The sequence below is a fragment of the Pollachius pollachius genome, assembly GCF_949987615.1.
Source record: "Pollachius pollachius genome assembly, chromosome: 5".
Taxonomy (NCBI): Eukaryota; Metazoa; Chordata; class Actinopteri; order Gadiformes; family Gadidae; genus Pollachius; species Pollachius pollachius.
In genome coordinates, this window is record NC_136938.1 from 23665822 (window position 1) to 23687970 (window position 22149).

The 22149-nt window shown below is 44.2% G+C and overlaps 1 protein-coding gene across 1 annotated transcript; it reads right to left on the minus strand.

Annotated features, from left to right (window-relative positions):
* Positions 1-676: 676 nt before the first annotated feature.
* Positions 677-22149, minus strand: abhd17c (abhydrolase domain containing 17C, depalmitoylase). The gene is made up of 3 exons (XM_079736255.1): positions 21338-22149; positions 10761-10940; positions 677-3364 (listed from the first exon to the last, which is right to left on the minus strand). Exons 1-3 carry the CDS (start codon positions 21820-21822, stop codon positions 3145-3147), a joined length of 885 nt encoding a protein of 294 aa, XP_079592381.1. The 5' UTR covers positions 21823-22149; the 3' UTR covers positions 677-3144.

The following is a 22149-nucleotide window of genomic DNA, read 5'->3' on the forward strand; positions in this document are numbered from 1 at the left end:
TAGGCCGTGTGTGCGCACAGTGCGTGTCCAAAGGCCAACACAGCATGCTTGCTGCTTCTGAGAGCACAGCGGGGACTAGGCAGCGACGACGCTGGGAAGGCAAGGCGGTACTTACAGGGATCCAACAGTGAATGAGCACCAGAGGTAGGCGATGCAATGGCTGTCATGCTAGCAGCCATATTCGGTTTCTTGTTGGAATGGCCAGTGTGGTTGGAACTTGGTATGGTAACGGTGTGATACATTTAAAATACGTAGTTTAACATTTTTATTTTATAAGCCCACTCGATTGTGCAGGTGTAATGCATTTTTGACTTAACTATACCAATACCCTTATAGAAGTGTACAAATAAACCTTGTACAGCTTAGTTGTACAAAATCATAGGCAATGCTTGCATGCATAGTCAATTTTTTCATTGTCGCTGGGGGAGGGACGCAACAGGTCCTCAAAAACATTATTTATGCTCATTCAGATCTTAACTTTATTTCTGCGGCAATGATTGTGTCCAATTCTCCATAGATGTTGACGAATGCCAGCATTTGTTCTTAAAGAAAATCTGAATATTTATCCCCTTCTGCAAGGCCCAGGGAAGGAGAGTGAAAAACAACAATACAGAGACATAATTCATGCATCCTTTATTCTATTGTAAGTGATAAAACATCCATTGAGTTGCTTTCTCTCCCAACAGCCACACTAATGACATTAATCTGTTTAACGGCACATTTAAGGCTTTTTAAGTCATTTTGCTTCACACACTATTACCAAAGTCTGGCTCTACTAGGTTTTTTTCTGCATTTGATTTGCATATTACAATTCCAGTGTTAAAATGAAATGGACTAGGACAGGCCCTTTGTCTTCTGGCCGTGAACGTCAAGAGAATATATTTAAAGTTTAACATTACATTAGTTATCTTACAAACTGGCTCCAAAGACAGTGAAAAAATCTATCCACATTTATACTGAAAAACCTCATAAAAATGTCAGTATCAAAACAATAATTACAACTAAAGCAGGGAGGTTTAGGTCTTCCTTTAAAAACGGGAGCGAAGAAAGAGCATATCGTGGACTGAAATTGCAATGATCAAAATCACCTTCCACAAAAAAAACCAATACAAAATAATAACAGTCTTCAAAACGGGCGTCAAACCTCACAGCAGTACATAGATCCATAAGACGATTACAATGTCGTTTTTGCAAATCTCCTTCAAGTAAAAAATCCTTCTTTGAAAATGTATGCATGTGGTTTAAGGGTAGCGTTACTTCATTCACATCAGAGAACACGGCGATACCATCAGAGAGCGGGATGTTAGTCAAACAAAACGAAAAACCAAACCAGGCTCAGGTAAAACCAAATCATCCAGCGCTATGTTGAGGTGGAGATTCAAGTGCATTGCTCGCAACTCCTAGAAGCACCTAAAGGAGTCGGTCGCTGGCGGAGGCAAGAGGTCTGGGGGTTGGTAGCCCAGGAGAGGCCAGACTAGTTTGTACCTTAGCGGTTAGCTCCATACATCACAGTCTTGGTTGTTTTATAAATGCGTGTTTCACAGTGAGTGACTGAATCCTCCAAACGAATAGCAGCAGGTTTCCGGTCATCTCCACAACGAGAGACCGCGAGAGGAGGCGCAAACGCGGAACAACATAATTACTTATTACTGCCGTCTTATGCTTATGGGAACAACAACAACAACAACAAATGTCCGTAGACATAAGGCTTTGTTTTGTCTGTAGTGTGTGAAATGACTGCGTGTTGAACACGCTTTCACATAAAGCTAACAATCTTCAAATGGAGCGAGGTCACGGGGGAACCAGGCAAAGAAGGGTGGAGCAGGTGCTTACAAGTAAAAAAAAAAAAAAAGAACACTTTCTCTCTGTGACCACACGTAAAACGCAGCACCCATGCTGACTGGCGCAACGTTACAGTACGATTCAGTCCACTCTAGAGTGTATACACAGGTACCGAAAGGGCATCGTCCTCATCATGTTTCTGCACACAGATGAACAATAGAGCTGGAAAAACTCAACAAGAAAAGTTACAATTCAGTCGTTTCCCTTAAGAGAAATATGGAATGCAAATTACGCAATAATTCACGCAAAAAAGAAAAACGCTTGACATATACAAAAATCATAAAAATAAAATACAACCACCTGAAATGACAAGCACATTAAAAGTGCAATTATTAAATCAACCCTGAATGGACACCTATTATATAAAAAAAATCTAAATTACATGAAACATGCGAAACCTTCAATCATCGATGGAGGTTCGGATTTTCAAAATTTATCAGCAGGTTACAAAATGAAATAAAAAAAACGTGTGCTTGAGAAGATGAAGAAACAGTCAGAGCAAAGTGAACTTGCCCAAGATTTAAAGCCTGATCCAGAGTTCCCAGAGAAGCACAGGGCGAGAGCTGGGGACCATTGGGACAGAGAGGGGAGGTCAAAGGTCAAGACGGAGGGGTGAGACGGAGGGGTGAGGTCTAATGGATAGGAGGGGTGAGACAGAGGGGTGAGGTCTAATGGATAGGAGGGGTGAGACAGAGGGGTGAGGTCTCATGGAAAGGAGGGGGGAGGACAGGTGGGAGGAAGGGGTGAGGACATCTGGGACAGAGAGGGGATGACCAATGGGAGAGTGAGGAAAGGACCAACAGGAAGGCGGGGTACAGCGTTGGGTCAGTGCAAGGTAGGAGTGCGGTGGGGAAGGCAGACGAGCACTGCCGCTGATTGAGAAACACTGAAGCAGGGACCCGAGTCCTTGGCAAAAGGTTTGTGACGGTCCCCATAAGCACCTAGTTTGGGTGCATGTGTGGGTTTGTGGGGGGGGGGAAGCTGGGGCAGGGGATAAAGCAGAGGAGTGCAACAACGGTTCCGGGGTCATCCGGGGGTTCAGGGAGAAAGCTCCACGCGCGCGAAAAATCAGCCAGCCGCAAAGGGATGAAGACAAGGATGACGGGGCGGGGAGACGAGGAGAAAGAGGCCTCTTAACAGTGGTGAAATGCAGTGCGGGCCCAGCCAGTCGGGCCGGTCAGCCGGTCAGCGAGCCAGCCAGCCGGCCGGCCGGCCAGCCAGCCAGCCAATTAAACCAGCCGGCCGGCCGTCCGAGCGACCAATCGGCGGCGCGCCAGTGAACAGGCCAACCCTCGGGTGGCCTCAGGAGGCGGGCAGCTCGACGGTGATGAACTGCTTGAGGCGCTCCAGGTACTGGGCGTAGAGCTCGATGTCGTTGTGGCCCGCGCCCTCCACCCAGAGGGGCTCCACGGCGCGCGGGCAGCGCTCGTACATGGCCAGGCCGTGGGAGAAGTCGATGACCTCGTCCTCCGTGCCGTGGATCACCAGCACCGGGGACGCCACCTTGGACACCTTGTCGATGCTGGGCGGTAGGGAGAAAGAGAGAGGAGGGCTAGAAGTTAGGTCTCGCTCTCAATGGATTCAAAAATAAACGGTTATTCAAAAGGAATAGGGGTCAAGTTCCACTGTTCTGCAAAATGGTAACAATGCAGCATATTATGCAACAAGAGAAATTACATCCAGCTAGACAATTTGATTGGTTGAAAAGTACTCATAGGGCATAGGTCTCACCCTCTTTCTGACACTGTCGGATACTGGTTTTAATTGCCACAAGTTTGTCCAGAAGGCACAAAAAAAAAAATCGCCCTGTGGAAAGAGTTGAACCTTGGTGGGTCATTGCTGACCCAAGAGGCTCTGGGACCCGTTGCAATGCATTATGGGAGACAATGGCAGTGTAGGGCACTGCACGGAAGGGCCATCTACCGGATGGGGAATACTCCAGCATGAGGGGGAAAATCTTGTTTATGTTTTGGTCATTTGATGGGGATGCTGGCGGTAAGCGAAATATGACCGTTGACCTTCATGCCAAAAGAAACCTACGATAGCAAGGCCAATACTAGTGCTGTACAGTTTGAAAGGGTTTGGTTGCTTCTCATTGGTTCCCCGCAGGAGGGATATATGCAATGAGCATCTCATTCTCACACTCTTTGTAAAAGACGGGAAGTCTCTGAAGTCAAAAAATACAAAGGTAGTGTCCTTTAAATTAACTTTATAAGCGATTGCTAAAACAATCTGGTCCTTTACCCCAAGTTGAAGGACATTTTAGGACAAACATTAACAAGCCTATTATTCCTTTGTGTCCACCAATTCATTAAACGCTGCCACAATGACACCATTTCGTGTTTCGGGCAGGTTCATTGAATGAGTGCCTTTCAAGGGTTAGACAGAGTGTTCGGACATGGCCGCGGTTATCTGCTGGCAGTGGCTCGCACACAGTGCACGCTGTCGTTTTCACAACAAGGGCTGCTGTACACAGAAACCCAGGAAGCCATTAACCACAGTCCCCACACCTCATCATTGTCCGGCCGCCGCCACAGAGATAGCCACCCACTCTGGTCAACAGATTGCCATCTAACCGCAGACAATGTGGAGACTGAAGGTGTGAGCGAAGGCCTATGTCCAAAACACATAGGCGAGGAAATGGGTACTCGCGCGGCTTTGAATGGGCTTAATGACTATGAAGCCTCCCTAACAGACTCTGTGGGGAGAAGCCCGCGTTTCTTTCTCTGTGATCCTTTGGTCCCCGCTCTGCATGCTAATTGTTTGGCTAATCGCAGCGGCCCATAACTAAGTGTAGCGAGGGTTGAGCACCGCCGCTGCCCCTGCTATTCAGATGGAGGTTAGCTGGAAGATTAGCGCCAGGGAAATCATCGCAGGCTAATTACTTTCCAGATGGGATAAAACTATTATCCCGTTCGGGGGGGGGGGGGCAGTGGGGACACGCAAAAAGGGAAAGGGACATACATGCGCACACACAGGCAAATAACTTCAGCAGACAACCAACTGCAACTAACTGAATGAGGCTCATGAATGCATTTTCACACACACTTTGTGGAGGCACTGGTACCTTCCATCCTACGGGGCTGCACAAACCACTGCCATACAGCCACCATCTTCCCTCACCTTTGCGTCCAATTCCCACACCTTTTGCACAATCAATTAATATTCCAGTCCAAGCCACAGTGCAGAATGTGATATCCTACGGAGGCAGGCGACTCATTAAAAATTAACACTGTCTGACTGTTCATTCACAATTCACTCACACCCAGAGGAGTCGCTAGGGTGGCGTGATATTTCCTCGGGATGACAATGATAAGCCACCTCAACAGCTGTGATCCTGAGAGTTGCTAAAAGGGCTGGGACGCCCAGGTGTCACAGGCTTAAAACTACCAGTGGATGAATGGTCATGATTCTGGGGGCTCGCACCTCATCCATGACTCTGGAGCCCATCATGAAAAGTACAAACACCAAAGCATACAGCTTGTGGTGCCGTGTATCCGAGTCCTCACCTCCAACAGCAGATCCACTTAGTTTCGGACCACACGCAAGGATTTTTAATACGCCATTAGGTTTGAGAGAGTCCTCAATTTTGTTTTAAATAGCAAACAAAAACCAATAGTGTCAGACATGGAAATAAATGTGTTTATTTCAAACATTTTGCAGATTCTTTCTCTACCACATCTGAGATGGGGGGTGTTCACTGCATGTACCGGCAATTTCAAAAACAGCATGACTATAATTGGGTTTTTGCATATTTGCTTGGTTTTTATCCACAATTTTGTGGATGTTTTCATTCAATTATCTTTTTTCGTCATTTGCTTATATTTTCATAATACATAATTATTTGTGTCAAAATGGAACAAGGACTCATAAATTGTTCCCAGGGCTAGACGATATGGCCAGAAATGATATCCCAAGAAGTTTCAATATAAATTATTCTAGGGTCTAGGGTCAGAGTATTCTTAGGTCAGAACCCCAAAGAAACTAAAGGGTACTTTTTAGTATAATATACAATTATTTATTATCAGAGCCAGTGGCTTTATATTAAACTGAATAAATAAAATAAAGTAAACAACTGCTGTGATTCCCATCACATCAAATAACTTGTTTCAAACATTTTAGAGGTAGTATATTGAATAACCACTTAATATAATAAATGTGTAAGAGAGAGCAAAGCTGAGGGAGTTATGTTCGAGAAGAATATCTTTGCTCAGGCAGCGTGTACTTTGCATCCATGACACTCATTAGCTGCTTGAAGCCCTGATATCCACTGTGCTTATGGGCATCATGTCATTAGTGATACAGTACTCAATTGCTTGATTGTTTTGTTTTTTTCCTTATTACTTCAATTTATATTTGTATGGGGGTAATGGCTGAAAAAGCTGACTCATTTGTAAACTTCGGAAGTTTGACTAGCAGTAGGGCTGGGCTGTACGCGAAATGCGAACCCAAAGGGTGCCGTTACAGATTTTCTGCACTTTACGATGGGTAACCGAATACGGTGCAACAGTGGCACTCAGAGTACTGGAATTTCCACATCGGGATTTCTCAGCTTGTTTGTGAGGCATTGCAAGTCATCCCGCACTGACGTAGCTTACATACAAAAACGTATCACAGTTAACGTGTCAGATATTATCGCAATAGATCTTAATATTGATTTATCGTCAAGCCCTTCATGTTCCTTTTGTACTTTAGGCTAAATTCAAGCAAAGGATTGGCTAGTTACAATCTTGCCTTTGGTCTGAACCCCAACATACATTCTCAGCCTTTATGTTGACCTATCATAGCACACCTGTCCTGCAGCTGTCGTTTCCACTTTATTTCAAACTCTACCGACCCTTGAAGCCTTGAGGCCCTTCTGAGAGGGATTCTGAACCAAGTAAAGTTCTGGGTGGGGTTCTTGGTAGGGCTGACCATTTTGAAGTCGAGTTGTGGTTCATTAAAAAAAAGAAAAAACTGCACATAGACGGAGTGAGCGGGACTGAGCGGGAGAGCGCGAGATAGTTAGGGAGCAAACGAGGGCCTGGCTGGGATCCCCCGTCGGGCTTCATCACAACTACAATGTAATCACCAAAACGTGATGACTTGTGAAGAATAGCCCCACGCCGACAGCTCTCTCCTGCTCAGTGTGCGTCTCTTCCACCTGGGGCCATCATCTCGGCGCCTCCGACTTCTGATAGAAGCTGCTGCACCTCACTCCCTCTTCTCTAATTATTCTACGCCCGCAGCGCACCTCCTGCCTGGTATTCATCAGGAAGAGAAGAGGCCATGATTGGAGCCGTTCACTGATCGCTTTTTTTTCTCCCAAGCCGTCTAATTGCCTGCAGAAGACCTGCGGCCCTTCCAAGGGTTACCTGTGAAACAATGCTTTGGTCCTACAACATTTAGGTCGGGGAGTCTGTGTGATCACCGATAGGGCTCGCACATCCGAATGCATCGGGAGACTCTTTGTAAGCGATACCACGCAGTATCGGGAGTACTCGAGAGGATTGTAGTTCTGTAAATTCCTGAAATAGATATGAATATAGCGTTAAGTAGGCTAATGAAACTTTGTTTTGCTGTGTATCAGATGAGGGCATTTCCAACAACAACGTCTCCTCAGGACTAAATAAAATAATTGCTACAACCATATTATGCAAGGTTCCAATGCTAATAAGCTCACAAAATGGCAGCCGTCATTGTGATGTGATGTACAAGCCCTATTACTGAAAATAAATCAAGTTGTCAAGAATAGGTGTTGGGCTGAATATTTTAAAGGTTATTTACTGTTGAATAATTAAAAAGACGTATGCATGTGAGCCCGAAGAAAAATATCAATCTAGCGTCAGAGACAAACCAAAAATACTCCCAATTTGCAACCCAAAATAAAACGCACACATCCCTGCCAACCGAAGATGCCTCTTTTCAAAGACTTGTTGGGTTAAAAGAGCCGCTGGGGTGCCAGTAGAAAGTCGGGAAGCAGACTGAACTATGCCAAGTACATTTACATATCCACCTGTTGTCGAAGTTTGCACATAAGAGACTTAATGAATGTCGAAAATACAATAAAGTCACTATGCAGGTTTACTTGATAACAAACCCATCAGAGACTAAACTATCCATCTACATCTCTTTATATGCATGAATACATGTGCGTCATGCATGAACACAGGCAGAGGACAGTTTCGGAAGGCGTTTCACTGCCTCGGAAGACTTAATTTGACATGGTTGAAATAGCTTGATGGGCTAATGGGGGATCTTAAAAGGACTGTGTTGGAAACGATGCATGTGCATATGACCCTGCGATCAACGCCTTCAAACTACATGAATACTTTGGTTTGAATGTACATGAATTACCATTACATTTATTTTTTTTACAAATGTAGTCATTCAGCAGGCAGCTTAGATCTTAAATGACGGGGGGTAGGGTTAAGGTATCCTATGGGTTAGATAGACACATAAAAATAGATATTGGACAAACAGAACCTTTTGGTTTTGAGCCAAACCACCAAAACCTCTACGACTACACAACCATAGATTGAAGGGCCCCTTGTTTTACCATCAGATGTGAATGAGACCAGCCATTTCAAAATATTCCCCTTCCTGTGACATTGACATCACAGGTTTATGTCACATAAACCTGTGATTTATCCATATATCTAGGTGGACACATAAAATATGTGTACACCTAGATATATGGATAGATAAGCCTACCAAGTGGTAAAGTCAACTGGGTGAGCCGATCTATCCATCATACATCTAGATAGAAGCATGTGATTAGGGATGCAGCGATACAACGTTTTCACATTCAACACGCGCTATTAAAACATCATGGTTTGGTAACCGTGAAGGCTTAGCCACAGCAAGTTGCTGGTCTCATTCGCAAACATTGGACAACGGTGCACAATGAGTGAAATTAAACAAACAGAAAATTGCAGGCCCAACATGCAGACTGAAGACGGAAAGAAAATTAAGTTTCAACAGCGATGCACCAGCTTGTAGGGCGGGCGTCACCTGCTGTCACAAGAGAGAGATTCATTTTTGAGGGGGGGAGGGACAGAGCGTTGAAGCTTTGCATCTGCCCAGAAAGCGCCTGTTGCCATCAGTGTGGGAGTATTTCGGATACACAGATTGACATGGGGGCTGTTCAAGAGGACTGATATCAAATATGTTTAAAGTAGTATGAAAAAAAAGTTACGGCTATAGGTGCTTTTACACCAGACGCGTAGCAAATAATCGATGCCAAAAATCAGTATATTCTTATATAATCAGGCCGGTGAAAAAGTCTGATGGATTACTCAACCTAAATAGCCTTGTGAAGACAAGCTTAGACTGTGTCCTTTGACCAAAATATCCAGTGTATTTAGAGGATTCAATTATACTGGCGATTTACTTTTTAATCCTAGTGTAAAATAGTGTAGCGAATTGCTGTTTGCCAATGAGGGAGATTATGATAAGGGGGTGTGTTTTGGGGATGTTAATTTTTGAGGTGGCTTAGCTGTTTAACAACTAAAATTAGGAAATCACTCTCTCCTAGAAAGTTAGTATCCAAAATGAAACGGTTGCGATACAACTGCATTGTGGGAAGTGAAAATAGGTTGATTTTGATAACATGAAGGTTCATGTTATCAAAAGCATGCCCGGGCTGTTATCTATATTCACGCCCCATAGTGCAAATAAACGATTGCTTGTAGCGTAGACCGCTAGATAGACATAAGGAACTTGTAGACTTCCAGCACTATACCCTGGGATCTAATTAAGTGATTAATAACTATGGGTGTAACGGTACACAAAAGTCACGGTTCTGTACATTTAATAGTTAAGGAGGAAATTTAAAAAAACTGCTTGTTTCTCAACCTGTAGATAAGCAGCAATGAAAACACAGATAAACTTGGTTATGGCATTTGCATTTCTGAATTCCCAGACAGGGGTTGTTGAAATACTGTTGTGAGCTGGGTTTGCACAGCTCGTTTTTTTTTCACAGCAAGCGTGATAGTAACACCTGGATGGTGCCTTTTCAAATACGTGTGCATGTTAAAGTGCTGTACGTAGACACGGAGAGCCCTGTCCATAGCCGGAGAGCCTGTCGGAGACCCTCTCCGTAGCTTACGTGCACATCCAATATTTAGTTAACTATCCGTCGACGCCATGGACCTATTGGTCAACGCAACGGAGACGGCAAGGGCTGTGATTGGTCCTCTAACAAAACCATTTCCTGAATCACTTCTCCGGTTTGACTTTGCACCTTAATTACTTTGTACATTGTTTACTTTGCACCTTAAGGACCAATAAAACACCAAATAGGATTTGAAAAGCTTTTGAAGTTTTTTTACGACACTATGGTTTGTAGTCAACATAAAAGATAGATCGGGCGGCGATTGCAACGCGTATCCGACATCCCGACGGAGAGCTGCTGAGCGGATTACGGAGTCGGAGAAGTATACTTTGGCTAAACGGTCCAGGTGGAACTCCTGACTTCAAGTTTTAAATTCCGCATCGCAAAACAATCCTTTACATTCGCCATATTAACGCTATGTACGCCACATTTACGAACCGCGGTCCACCTCTGTAACCGCACCGAAGTGCCTGTACCGTGACGGTTCGGTACAGATACGTGTACCGTTATACCCCTAGTAATAACAGCTGCATAAGACATGTTCTCAATTCCATTCTTTCATTTTTACAAAAACTGGACACAAATACAAAAAAACGTGTTTTTTCCGCAGACTATATTCATACAATATAAATCTATAATCGTTGCAGCCCTACTTCTGATGTCAGTGTCACAGCGCGAAAGAGTTTGAGAGCGCTCCTAATGGCTGGTCCAACTCCGACATGATGGTAAAACACTGCCCTAGAGTCAAAACCATACGAAGACCTCTCCGTTCAAAATGGAAGACCGTCCCTTCCTCCCGTTGTGTGCGTTTGCGAGTCCTTACCTGGGGAAGGCGTCGAAGCAGTAGGTTTTGCGCGTTTCGGGGAAGGCCACCCGGAGGCCGGACATGAGCGGGGAGTGCAGGATGACAGCGGCCACCTCGTAGCGAGCCGCCAGGTCCACGGTGGGCACGGTGCCGATGCTCTGCCCATACAGGATGATGTTCTCCGGGGTCACGCCATACCTGGAGAGGGGGGGGGGGGGGGGGATTGCGCAGAAAGGTACACCATGTAAAACCAAGTCTGGGGGAAGGTCATGAGGAGAGACAGTGTATGCACAGTATCCCTCCTCAGTTCACTATTCAATGAGGTTCTTCAAAGAACATTCTATAAACACTGACGGATTAAAAACAATAAGGGGAATCTTTCCAGTAAGGCTGGCGCCAAAAAGGGGAGATGCATGACCCTAGGACTAGACCAATGATTAATGATGTAATATCTTATTAATCTATCTAAATGGTGGGGGGGGTGATGTAATCCGGGTATTACATCACCCGGATGATGGGCAATATGAAAGGCAAACAAAAGGGGACAGGTAGAGTAAAACCAGGCCGAGGACGACAGCAGAGCCAGACGGAGTCAAAGAAGGACAGAAAGGGGGGAGAGACGTCGCTGTTATTTATAGGTCGTGTGTCAGATGGAGCGCTGCTCCACGAGCCCTGCGGCGTCGCGGCAGACAGAGAGCTGTGTCAATATGGGTGTCTGATGAGGCATATGGGCCGGATCAAGGCATGTCTCCAATCTCAGCCCCACCAAGTTGCTCCATGGTACGAGATCAGCGACACTTATAAAACTGTCAGACCGGACGGAAGGCAGGTGGGGCAGGGCTGCAGGGAGGGGGGGCAATGGGGCTCATAGTCCCTGTGCAACATGCAAACTTAACCCCCCCGAACCCCCATTTCTTCTTGAAGAGCGGATGATGAAATCTCCGGCTGTGACAGCTGGAAGACCCTTGAGTTTTAGACACCAACACAAAAGATCTCAGCAGTCACCCGTGCACTATTAAAGCCTGCTAAGAGGGATGGAGCAGACGGAGAGGGAGACAGTGAATGGGGATAATAGAGCAAACACACACACCCACGACAGGGAATAGCCTGACACTAGGTGAAGAGGTAGTAAATCTGACACAAAGCAGGAGCCCAGCAGGAAACCACGTTAGGAAAGAGCTTAGAGAGGTGTTCGGAGGAGCTGCAGGACGGAATGTACCTTTGGCTGACACTCACAAGGTGCAGAAACTTAACTCTGAGAGACGATCACGTCTATGATATTCTGTTGGTCTTCAGTCATTCCCTTCCGCCACTCCCGAGTCGATGCATTCAATGTGGGCCAGTGTTTAAAAGCCGATTGTCTGTATGCATTGGCTCAAATCTAAATCAGCTCAATTGTGATTGAGATTGATTAGGCTTCATGGGAGTTTTGTCAGATGGGCTGCTACTACAAACAGCCGAGTTGGAGGCAACCTGCTGGCACCAAGCTGTCATTTGGCAATCAAACCTCTGCCTTTGTTATCTTTTACGGGCGGTACATAAAACAAACGCAAGTTAATTATCCGGCAGAACAGAGTGCTCCCGTATGGCAATGTGTGGGTAGTAACAGGATTGCAAGGCCTCAGACCATAACACAAAGCAAACAACAAAATAGGGACTGTCACTTGAAAGCACGGATAGAAGACGGGGGCCTGAGAGAAAAGACCGGTCTAAGCCAGCCCCATGTCAATTTCTTAAGCGACAAGCCATTTGACTAGTGCAAGTTATTTCAAGGCAACCTTCGGGCTACATGAAAATCCCATCAGAAGAGCAAATCCTAAAGAGTGCTGAAAAGACCGGCATTACTTCAACAACCCAAAGTAAGTTCATGGCTAAAGCTACCCTCTTAAATGGAAACCACTTCTCTGGAAATGTACAATTGTTGCAAAATGGGTGCCAATGTTTTCGGTAATTTAATTTACTGTAATAGAGCTATATTCAAGGTTCCCTGACTATACCTCGCAATACAAAAACGTGACTGCAGGCAGAGCAGAGAGCACTCAAGCGTAATGACGGACCTTGAGGGAATGGACAGGCCATTACAGAGTAGTACAGAACCAGATATAAAAAGGTCCCTGCTGGGCACTCCATCAACTAGGTTAGAAAGGACAGTTAGCCGTCAGGGTTTTAAGTTTCGATGTTCAAACCTGGTGTGTTTCAATGGCTAATTAGAAACCTACATACACAGGGAGGGACCCAAAAGGTACCCTACACACCCAAACCAAACACCTCATATCTATTGGTTAAACTGGGCCAAACGCACCTAATAACATACTAATGACCATGGTGATGGTTACCAGTGGAACGAACAACAGTTCCTTTCGTTTGAGATGTATTGCACATAGTAATGGCCATGGATGTTACTTTCCTAGCAGTTCAAATTATGGCCGTGTTCATTTCGCATACAAACATTGCTCCATGTTTTGCATTTCAAGTGCTAAATCACTCTCTCCCTCCATTTTCCTTTTCTCTTAATTACTAGTTCACACCTGCCAGCAATTAATGTTAATCAATTTCAACTGGACACATATTCACTCATTACATACCCATCCACGCTGCTTTGGGAAATCTTTTGTGTCAGGCTACATGGATAGACCAAAAGGTAAAAGAAATGGAACAGAGTTCAGAAGAAACAAAGAATGTAAGATGGAAAGAGGGAAAGGGCAGAAAACGGATGAATCTGTTGGTTTGACTGCAGACTCAGCTGGAGGAAGTGGGGGTTTTCTTGTATTTTCATTGAGCCAGGAGCTGGCTGTGCTTTAATAACGGCACCCAGAGTTCAGTTTGAGCCCTTTTTTTCTGCCGGATAGCAGAGTGTTTACATGTGGGGCACGTTTCCATGGTCTGGCCATGCGATCTGGTGGTTAAACCTTCCACCATCACGGCCAGGCCATGTCTTTTTTTCGTCCCCCTCAGAAACCAAAATGCAAATATAGAATACTTTTACAGAATCAACCTCAATATTTTTTAACTGCTTTATTTTATATCAGTATAGTCCAGTGGTTAGGGTGTTTGACTCCGAGCCGAAAAGTTCTGTGTTCGACTCCAATGTTCATAATCTACATGTGTCCTTGAAGGAGGACTCACCGCCAATTGCTCCTGAAAATAAATTAAAATTATCCTAAAAATTGAGAGCATGAGTGTAACTGGGCAATGAGTTCAAAAAGGATGGTTCAAAGAATATTAAACACCATAATGATGGTGAAAATCAAATACACACACACACACACAAGCAATTTAGCTCAGAGTCTGAAATAAAACATGTTCAATTTGTACAAAACAAGGCAATTTCCTTGCACTGGATTAATCTAGGAGCCAAGCTTTGAAACCTGATGCCGGAATGACATTATTCCAAATGAGTGGAAAGAGAAACAGAGCTCAGTGAAAACACTGTGACTGTGAATGGAAAACTACTGTGAGGGAGAGAGAAAAATCGAGGGTGAGACACATTGAGAGAGTACTGCCTTGCTTCCGAATGCAGGCTCTGACCAGCGTGAAGCAGCCTGTCCAAACATCCCATGGCGAGCCTCCTTGGAAATATTGTTGAAGTGCCACGACAAGCATGGCCAAACCACAGGGTCAATGTCACTGTGGAGCCGACTTCAAACAGAGGTAATATAGGACGTGTTTGTCTTCCAGGTGTGGAAAATCCATCAATTGAATTGGCAAAGAACCTGCGTTCAGTGTCAACCAGACTTGACATGGAAGACAGTTTCCTTTGGAAATTGAATGATAGGTACTGGCAAGAGGAAATAATGATAACAAATTAGGTGTTATGAATCCTTGAGTAAAAACACAGGTCTCCCGTTAAGCGAACCATCGGCCGTTTTGTCAATTCACGCCTTTTATACTTAAGCAAGAGATTTGTCCCCAGATCAATGTTACATTTGACTACCATTGAATATAATAATTTTATTAATTTCATGTAGCCCATTAAAGAGTGTAGGGCTATAAAATATTTGATAAGGGCTGAACATTCCCAGTCTGCCATTCTTTTCATCTGTTGATGTCATGGTGTGACGATGACCTCATGAGCAGTGCTAAAACACAGCCACATTGGATAAAAAAGGGAATCGCATAGCAACACCAACACCACCAAAACATCAAATACACAGGTCCACTGGACAGAAGCTCTACTTGACCAGGTTCGACAACACTGGGACCTTTGCACTTGTTCTGAAAAGAGGGCCGTTAAAAACAATGATAAATGAGGTGGAAACCACAAAACGCACAAGAGATTAAGAGAAGGTCTCTAAATAGGAATTACCAGCCTGGCTGACATCCCAGCGAGGAAAGCCATGCCTGTACACAAGTCAGGGACTTGGGGATGACTGATGTGGTATTCTGCTCCAGAACAGCCACCCCCCCGCCCAAATGAAAGTGCTACAGCTGGATAGGATTATAACTGGTCATAGCAGACAAGAGAGTTTTGCATGTCAGATTAGTAAGCCCCATTCTCCCAATTATTTCCGGTAATAACCAAATCCCTCCTGTATGTGACTTTATTGTCATTGCATCCTGCTCTATAGGGGCATTAGAGGGGTGGCAAATTAATTTAATTTGATTGATAAAGCTGAGCCATTTGCCAATTCATAATTTCCTAAAATGTAATTAAGTCTGTACAAAGCCAAGTGGCAAAAGATTTCCATTAGCATAAATGCTGGGCCTCAATTAGGCAGACATTGAACAAACTGGGCGAACTTTTAATTGTATTCCGGGCATGCAAAGTGAATATGAGCAATGACCTCATCCACAGTGCACCTGTGCCTGTGCGGCGCCAGCGGCTTCCCGTGATGGAATAGGCACCGGGTGGATGATCTGATCTCCATCCATGATGACAGCATGCCTAATTGTGCAATCTCTCAAAAGGATGGAGATTGAAGTGGAGATTGTCTCGGGGTAAGTTAAACCGAGGCTCACTGTTCGCTTTATCAGACAGGACGAACGGTGACAGCCAATCGATGTGATGAAGTGGCCCCAAATTCACCTCCTGGTCCTAGCGCTGAGCTTCTGCGGTGACATTTAAATTCCGCTTACCCTGCTTTCCCACCTCTACGGAGGAACAAGAAATCATGAGCACACGGTTCTCGAACCCCTCTAAAGCCACAGGCTAATTAATTCACTGGTATGAAAACCGTGTCACGTTTGTATTGATGTCCCAATAAGAGCTATGCTCTGCTGATATTTCTCTTTACAAATAATTGCAGTACGTGTTGGTCATGTTAAGTGAGTTTGTACCATTTGTTTTCATTTTCTGATGTCTGATGAAGGTCAACCGAGATGCAAACAATGCTTTGAACATAACATTACAAAGGATCAGGTCATCATAGCACGATCTAAAACGTTACACCGTGTTCGATACCATTTGAATAAATATACAAATGAGTCACAGACGAATCCTTGTCAAGGCACTGAAAAACTAACCAGTCGTTTGCACACACCGATCTATATCAGTAAAGTGTCTGCTGCTTTGGTCGTGCAAACATGGGTTCCTAGACGATACCTCCAAGGCTGAGTAATGAGTTGACTTCCTACTGCTTGGCAATCAAATGAGTGTTTAAAGGCACTGCCTTAATGATTATCCACCAAATGTAATTAAAAAGATATTGAATAAACATAAACCTTCTCCACAGGCACTTGGACCCCCGTAAAAAGAGCATAATGATTAACATGGTTTTCACGGATGGGAAAGCAGCGTTCTAGTGCATCAGTTCGATTTTTAAAAGGGTTATTCTTGAGCTGGGTGGGAGGAGATGTATGTAGAGCATCTGTCAAATTAAATATGAAACCGGGAATGCATGGAATGATAAAAGATACAGGTCTGCTTGACACAATCAGAAGCCTCTGCATTAATCACACTTGGACAAGATGGTTACGCTAACCAAAGTTTAATTAGACCGAAGCCTGAACCTAACCAGAGCCAGGATTATATGCTGTGACAGTTCGGTTCACAATTTTCTATTAAATAATGTAGCATTTCTTAACCAAAGTAACCATGAATAAAACTACACTTTAATCGGGAGAGGTTGTCGACATCCTTGAAGAAGATGTCCTCCTGAATGTCTATAGATAGGTGGCAAAGTTCCGGGATGGAACGCAGACCCTTCCGGCTCGGAGTTAAACATCCTAGCCATCACGCTATCTTGCCCATTTGAAAGAAGAGAAACCATGCCGAATAAGAGACTGTGGATGCCTACAAGTAAAACCCCTCAAATGATCCCGGAGGCAATGTGGGAGAAAAATAGAAACTGACAAAACGTCTTTTTTGTTCTGCTACTGTATGATCTAACATTTATTTTAAGGTGGCATCAGCAACAAAGGAACTGCGGGAATCTCTTGGGGTAAACCTGGTAGGTAGGCAAATAAAATCTAAACCCGGACCACTTTTTGTACAGACAGCAGAAACCGAGGAAAGTGGACTAGTTCTCCACAGGCCAACATACACTTTTTTTTCAGTCTTTGATACCAATTATAAAAGATCCTTCCTAATGTTAATCTCACATTTATTATTTTATTATTTCCGGCAGCAAAGTATGTCAGCTGGCTGTTTGAATGCAAAATTAGAAGGATTAAATAGAGCAAATAGAAAAAAAGATACAATGGCTACGATAAGGGGATTGTGAAGCCCATTGTAGTGCACTGAAGTCCCCGTCTGTTTTGGGGGGATACTTTGCAAGGACACATTTTTTTGAGGGTCGTTAATCAATTGCAGCCATAAATAAAGTGGTCAGCAGCAATAGACACTGTGCAGGTTTATCATTATCACACCTGTGAGTGTCTGCATCCCCCACTTCATTACAGCTGCTGTTGCGACTCTTGTAAAAAGAAAAAAGGCCATTTGAGTGGCCTTGCTGCAACCATGTTTGGCCCCTCTCATTAACAACACCTTGTTAACGAGGGAGGTTGTTAATGGCTCATTAACATCCATGTTTGTTTTTCACACCATTATCTGTACACTGTCTAGAGACGGGTTGTATGAAAAACCGGTGGAAGGTTACAAAGTTTCTGAGATGCTTGATCTAGCCTTTGAAACCATCCTCAAACTATCAGAAGCTCCTAAAGTGGTCACTAAAAGGTGAATTATACTAATGGCATTGGTACGCGCTTGGCAGGGCTGTACAGTGAGACCATATTGCTTGCATATGCAAGTAAGAGATCCCTTGTGCGAGGACTGCATCGAGTAGAATTTATCCTTTTTAATTTTAATAAAAATGACACTTTGCCAGTTTTCACACATAGCCTGACCAAGGAAATAGCTGCAACATCCCACTTCACACATTGCCGTAGAAGTTGAGTGTAGTTCATTTACCGCGTTCGCGACCAAAGCTTTCAGACGAAACTGCTTCCAACTGGCGACTGCTTGCAAAGAATCCCAAGATAACATTGTGAAACTGAATCTTTCACGTCATTGCTCCAAGCCGTATGTGAGTGTTGAAGAGGCAGAGTCCGGGTGCCTACGCTAATATTATGCCAGGGGAAGTGGAAATGCCCTGGCTGGTAGGTCCCAAAACAAAAGACTAACTCCAAGGAGTATATTGCGCCTTGAGAGAGAGAGAGAGAGAGAGAGAGAGAGAGAGAGAGAGAGAGAGAGACTTAATTACTGAGAACGCTTTGCTTCTGGGCAACTGGTGAGAAACTAAATATTAGCACTGGGAATTTTTCACTTGTTCCCATTTCGTTATTCCCCCCTTTTAAAATAAGTACCTATAATGTCAAACACAAGCAGGAATGTTACGTGATGTTAAAGGTTAAAATGCACTTAATATACACCTAACCATTAACAGCAGATGCCAAGGCATTTGTTCTATTCCCTGTCCATCACTGTTAAAACCTGGAACTGGAGGGGGTCTAAAGAGAAGCCGGTAAAATCTTTAAACAGATATTCACACTCCATAACAGCGAACAAAAGACACAATCATCGGTATGAGTCCCGTGTCTGGCGGCGTTTAACTGCCCAGGAGAAGGGGCTTCCAACAAAAGCCACCGGGCAGCAGCGCTCCTCTCTATAGAGTCATCATTTGGTCAATATCTACACCATCTGAAATTACAAAGTACCTTGCCCTTAACTAAATGCAATTCAATTAGCTAGGTCACGTTTCAAATGTTCCCAAATGGGTATAACATTACAACCACTGTCTATAAGTGTATCCTGCTAGCTCTGCAACAGTAAAAAGAATATAAAATAAAAAAAGCAATTAAAATGGCGTGACCAGTTGAGCTCCACTGTGGGTGTAACATATAAGACTTTAGAATAGAGGTTAAACTATTTTAGCATAGACTGCATTTATAACAGATTAAACTGACTGATTCAGTTAAACCTGCATTACATTACAGATAACACCCTGCAATATACAATTTGGCCAGCCAGTGAGAGCAAATCAATGTGTTACGCATATCTCTATAATGAAATAAAATGTTCCCCCTTTGAGAAATGTTCTCAGTGTATGGGAAGCAATCATTCGCAGATATCATCCTTCTCTTGGAACAATACAAAATGACATTAAGTCTATACGTGAAAAGCACTGCATTAGCTTGGTGGCTGGCACTTCGTAGTAAGCAAGCTCAATATTTAAATGTGTAAATAAATTTGGTCGCTACTGAACACCTCTCGTTATCGTGCGTTTCCCTGGAAGTAAGGGGGTAAAGGGCATATGACCCCATTGACGTGACCAATTACCAGGAATAAAAGTTTAATCTACAGCTTTCTCTGGGTTTGAACATTGTTGAAAACAACTGGGATAAGTATAACATAAAACATAATTTTTAGATATTTGAATGGGGAAATATTAACATATCATACCGTTAAACTGATTTTCGATATGTGTACATTTGTGGAAACTATTGCTGGCATTTACAAAAAATAAATGTGTAAACAATTTAGCATTATCTTGGAAGAAAAGGGGTGCGTCCAGGAAGTGGCAGTACAGAGTTTACTTCCTCCTTTCAGACTTTAATGAATCAGAGAGGCAAGGTGTGTTCCTAGAAACATTACCCTGAAAGGAAAATAAGTCTATAAGTCTATAAAAAAAAAATCCTGTTGACACATTTTCATGGCAGCCCTCCTTGGCTCTGAAATGTTGCATGGTGGCGCAGGGCCACTAGGCTTTCGTTAAGGGAGAACTCTGAACTTATATATGTATATATTTATTTTGACCAGTATATAAAAAGGGCTTCTCCAACAAGTTACTATGCAAACTTCTGCATGCACTGCCTGCGCTAATCACAGCACAATACAAGTCATTGTTTACCACATACATGCATGAGCTACATAGCTTTGCATAGTTAGTGGTTATCCAAAACAAACTGTTAGCAGAACCACCATCACAACGATCACCATGGCAGGCAGCAGAAAAAACAGCATGTAGCTCAGCAAAGGCCTGTGGTAGCTAGCTAGTGAGCTGAACCAGCAGCCGCAAAAAAAAAAAAAAAAAAAAAAAAAAAAAGAGTATACAGGAATCACCCATCATACAGACCACCAGAAAGAGAGGTAAAGCTGACCAGAAAGAGTCCAGAAAAGGCTGGACAGGAGTCTAGACTCCAGGGTTAAACAATAAGGGGTGCCCGGCGGCTGCAGCGGACCATTTAATAGTCACATCAGGTAAAAACAACTTGAATGATCAAACCAAACAAAAATCACTTGCATGGGCAAGTGATTTTTGTTTGGTTTGATCATTCAACACAATACTGCACGTTTTTTTTTACACTGGCCCGATTTGGACAGTGAGTTAAGTTGTTTTTACCTGATGTGACTTAAATGTTCCGCTGCGGCCGGGCACCCCATACTATTTACATCACTTAAAAAAAAATTGTGAAGAGATTTGGCTGAAGTACAAATAGTCTTGGGGTCACTATCTTTCAGACCCAACTGGAACTTACAATGATATTGAATCAAAAATGTGTTCACATTTTGGAAAGAGACATTATCCAGGTGCAGTTCCAGCAACTAGCCACACATTTAAATGATTAAACAATCCTAGTCAGACATTATGGCAGTGATGCAGCAGATACATCGAATTAACTGATCTAGACAAAAGAGCAACATTCAATGCAATTACACTCAAGTTCCAAACGTGACTAAAATGGTAAAATGTATGCAACCTAGAGATGGAGTTATCCATCTCGGAATATCAGCTCTGTTTATACCTTATTTCCAAACTTGTATTCATAGAACTAGGTCCATTAAGTTACTGAAACAGTATCAGATACTGGTGGCCGTTATCAAATATATGACTTTATCAGCCTCGTCTGGGGATTGGAAAAGCAATTTTAGGACGTTACAACCCAAGCAAATGACTCATCTTAGTTTGAATACTTTTGTATGAGGTAATTTAAATGATGGCATGATGGCAATTGTAAAAGCTTTTAATAGGGTCCTCCATCGACTGATTTATTTTGTATTAATATATGTGTTAGTAGCCTCATAACTCGATACGTAGTAGTGTATTGATCACTTCTCGTGACGTGATCAACGTATTTAGCTTGAAAAACAGTAGTTGAACTCTGAAGCTGCATCAGCGTCGCCATCAGCAGGTGCATTGCAACCCCATCCAACTCACTTGTTCCTCAGCACCTGCCACGCCGCCTCGATGTCTGCATAGAGGTTCTTCTCGGACGGCTTGCCGCTGCTGACCCCGTAGCCCGAGTAGTCGTAGGAGAACACGTTGCAGTTGATCCTGGAGCCCAGGCCGATGTAGAAGCTGCACATCTGCCCCAGGTCCACGGCGTTCCCGTGGGAGAACAGCAGCGTGTACCTGCTGTTGGGGGCGCAGCGCACAAACATGCAGCCCACCCTGTTGCCCCGGCTACTCCTCGTGTTGAACACCTCCACGGCGTCCAGCTCGCGTTGGGAGTACTGCCAGTCCGCCCGCTCTGTGAGGTGCAGGCTGGAGGCCCCCTGCGGGTCGGTGTGCACAGAGTAGGTGGGCTCCGGGGGCAGGAAGGCCAGCTTGGCGGCGATGCGGCTGGGGCAAGGCGGGCAGCAGAAGAGCCAGCAGAGCTCGCCAAGAGAAAACACATTCATCCTGGGGCCTTGCTCGGGCATCTAGGCTCCGGGGGACCAGAGACACTGGGTTTGGGTTGGGTTAGCAGCAGTGCAACGTAAGCTTTGGTGAGGTACCGTATGCCCGTACGTGTGGCGGTGGTTAAGAGGCTGTTAGGAGGATTACTGCAGGCAGGGTCTTCAGGCAGCGCAGGGTTGGTAGGTGGCTAACGCGCTAGCCGGCTGCAGGCTGTTAAAACTCCGGCTTCATCTGTATCTCCGAGTGGTTACGCACCGTCAGAGGTTCGCTGCAAAGCTGGACACATCAATATGTTCTGGCAAGCGATTTTTGGTCGACTTATAATGCATCCATAAAGTGTTATTTGCTAA

Excerpts from the sequence above, each read along its gene's own strand:
- abhd17c (XM_079736255.1), bottom strand. The coding sequence starts at position 21,822 with ATGCCCGAGCAAGGCCCCAGGATGAATGTGTTTTCTCTTGGCGAGCTC. Across the intron at positions 10,941-21,337 it reads TGGCAGGTGCTGAGGAACAA|GTATGGCGTGACCCCGGAGA; the intron begins GTGAGTTGGATG and ends CCCCCTCTCCAG. Across the intron at positions 3,365-10,760 it reads TGCTTCGACGCCTTCCCCAG|CATCGACAAGGTGTCCAAGG; the intron begins GTAAGGACTCGC and ends CCTACCGCCCAG.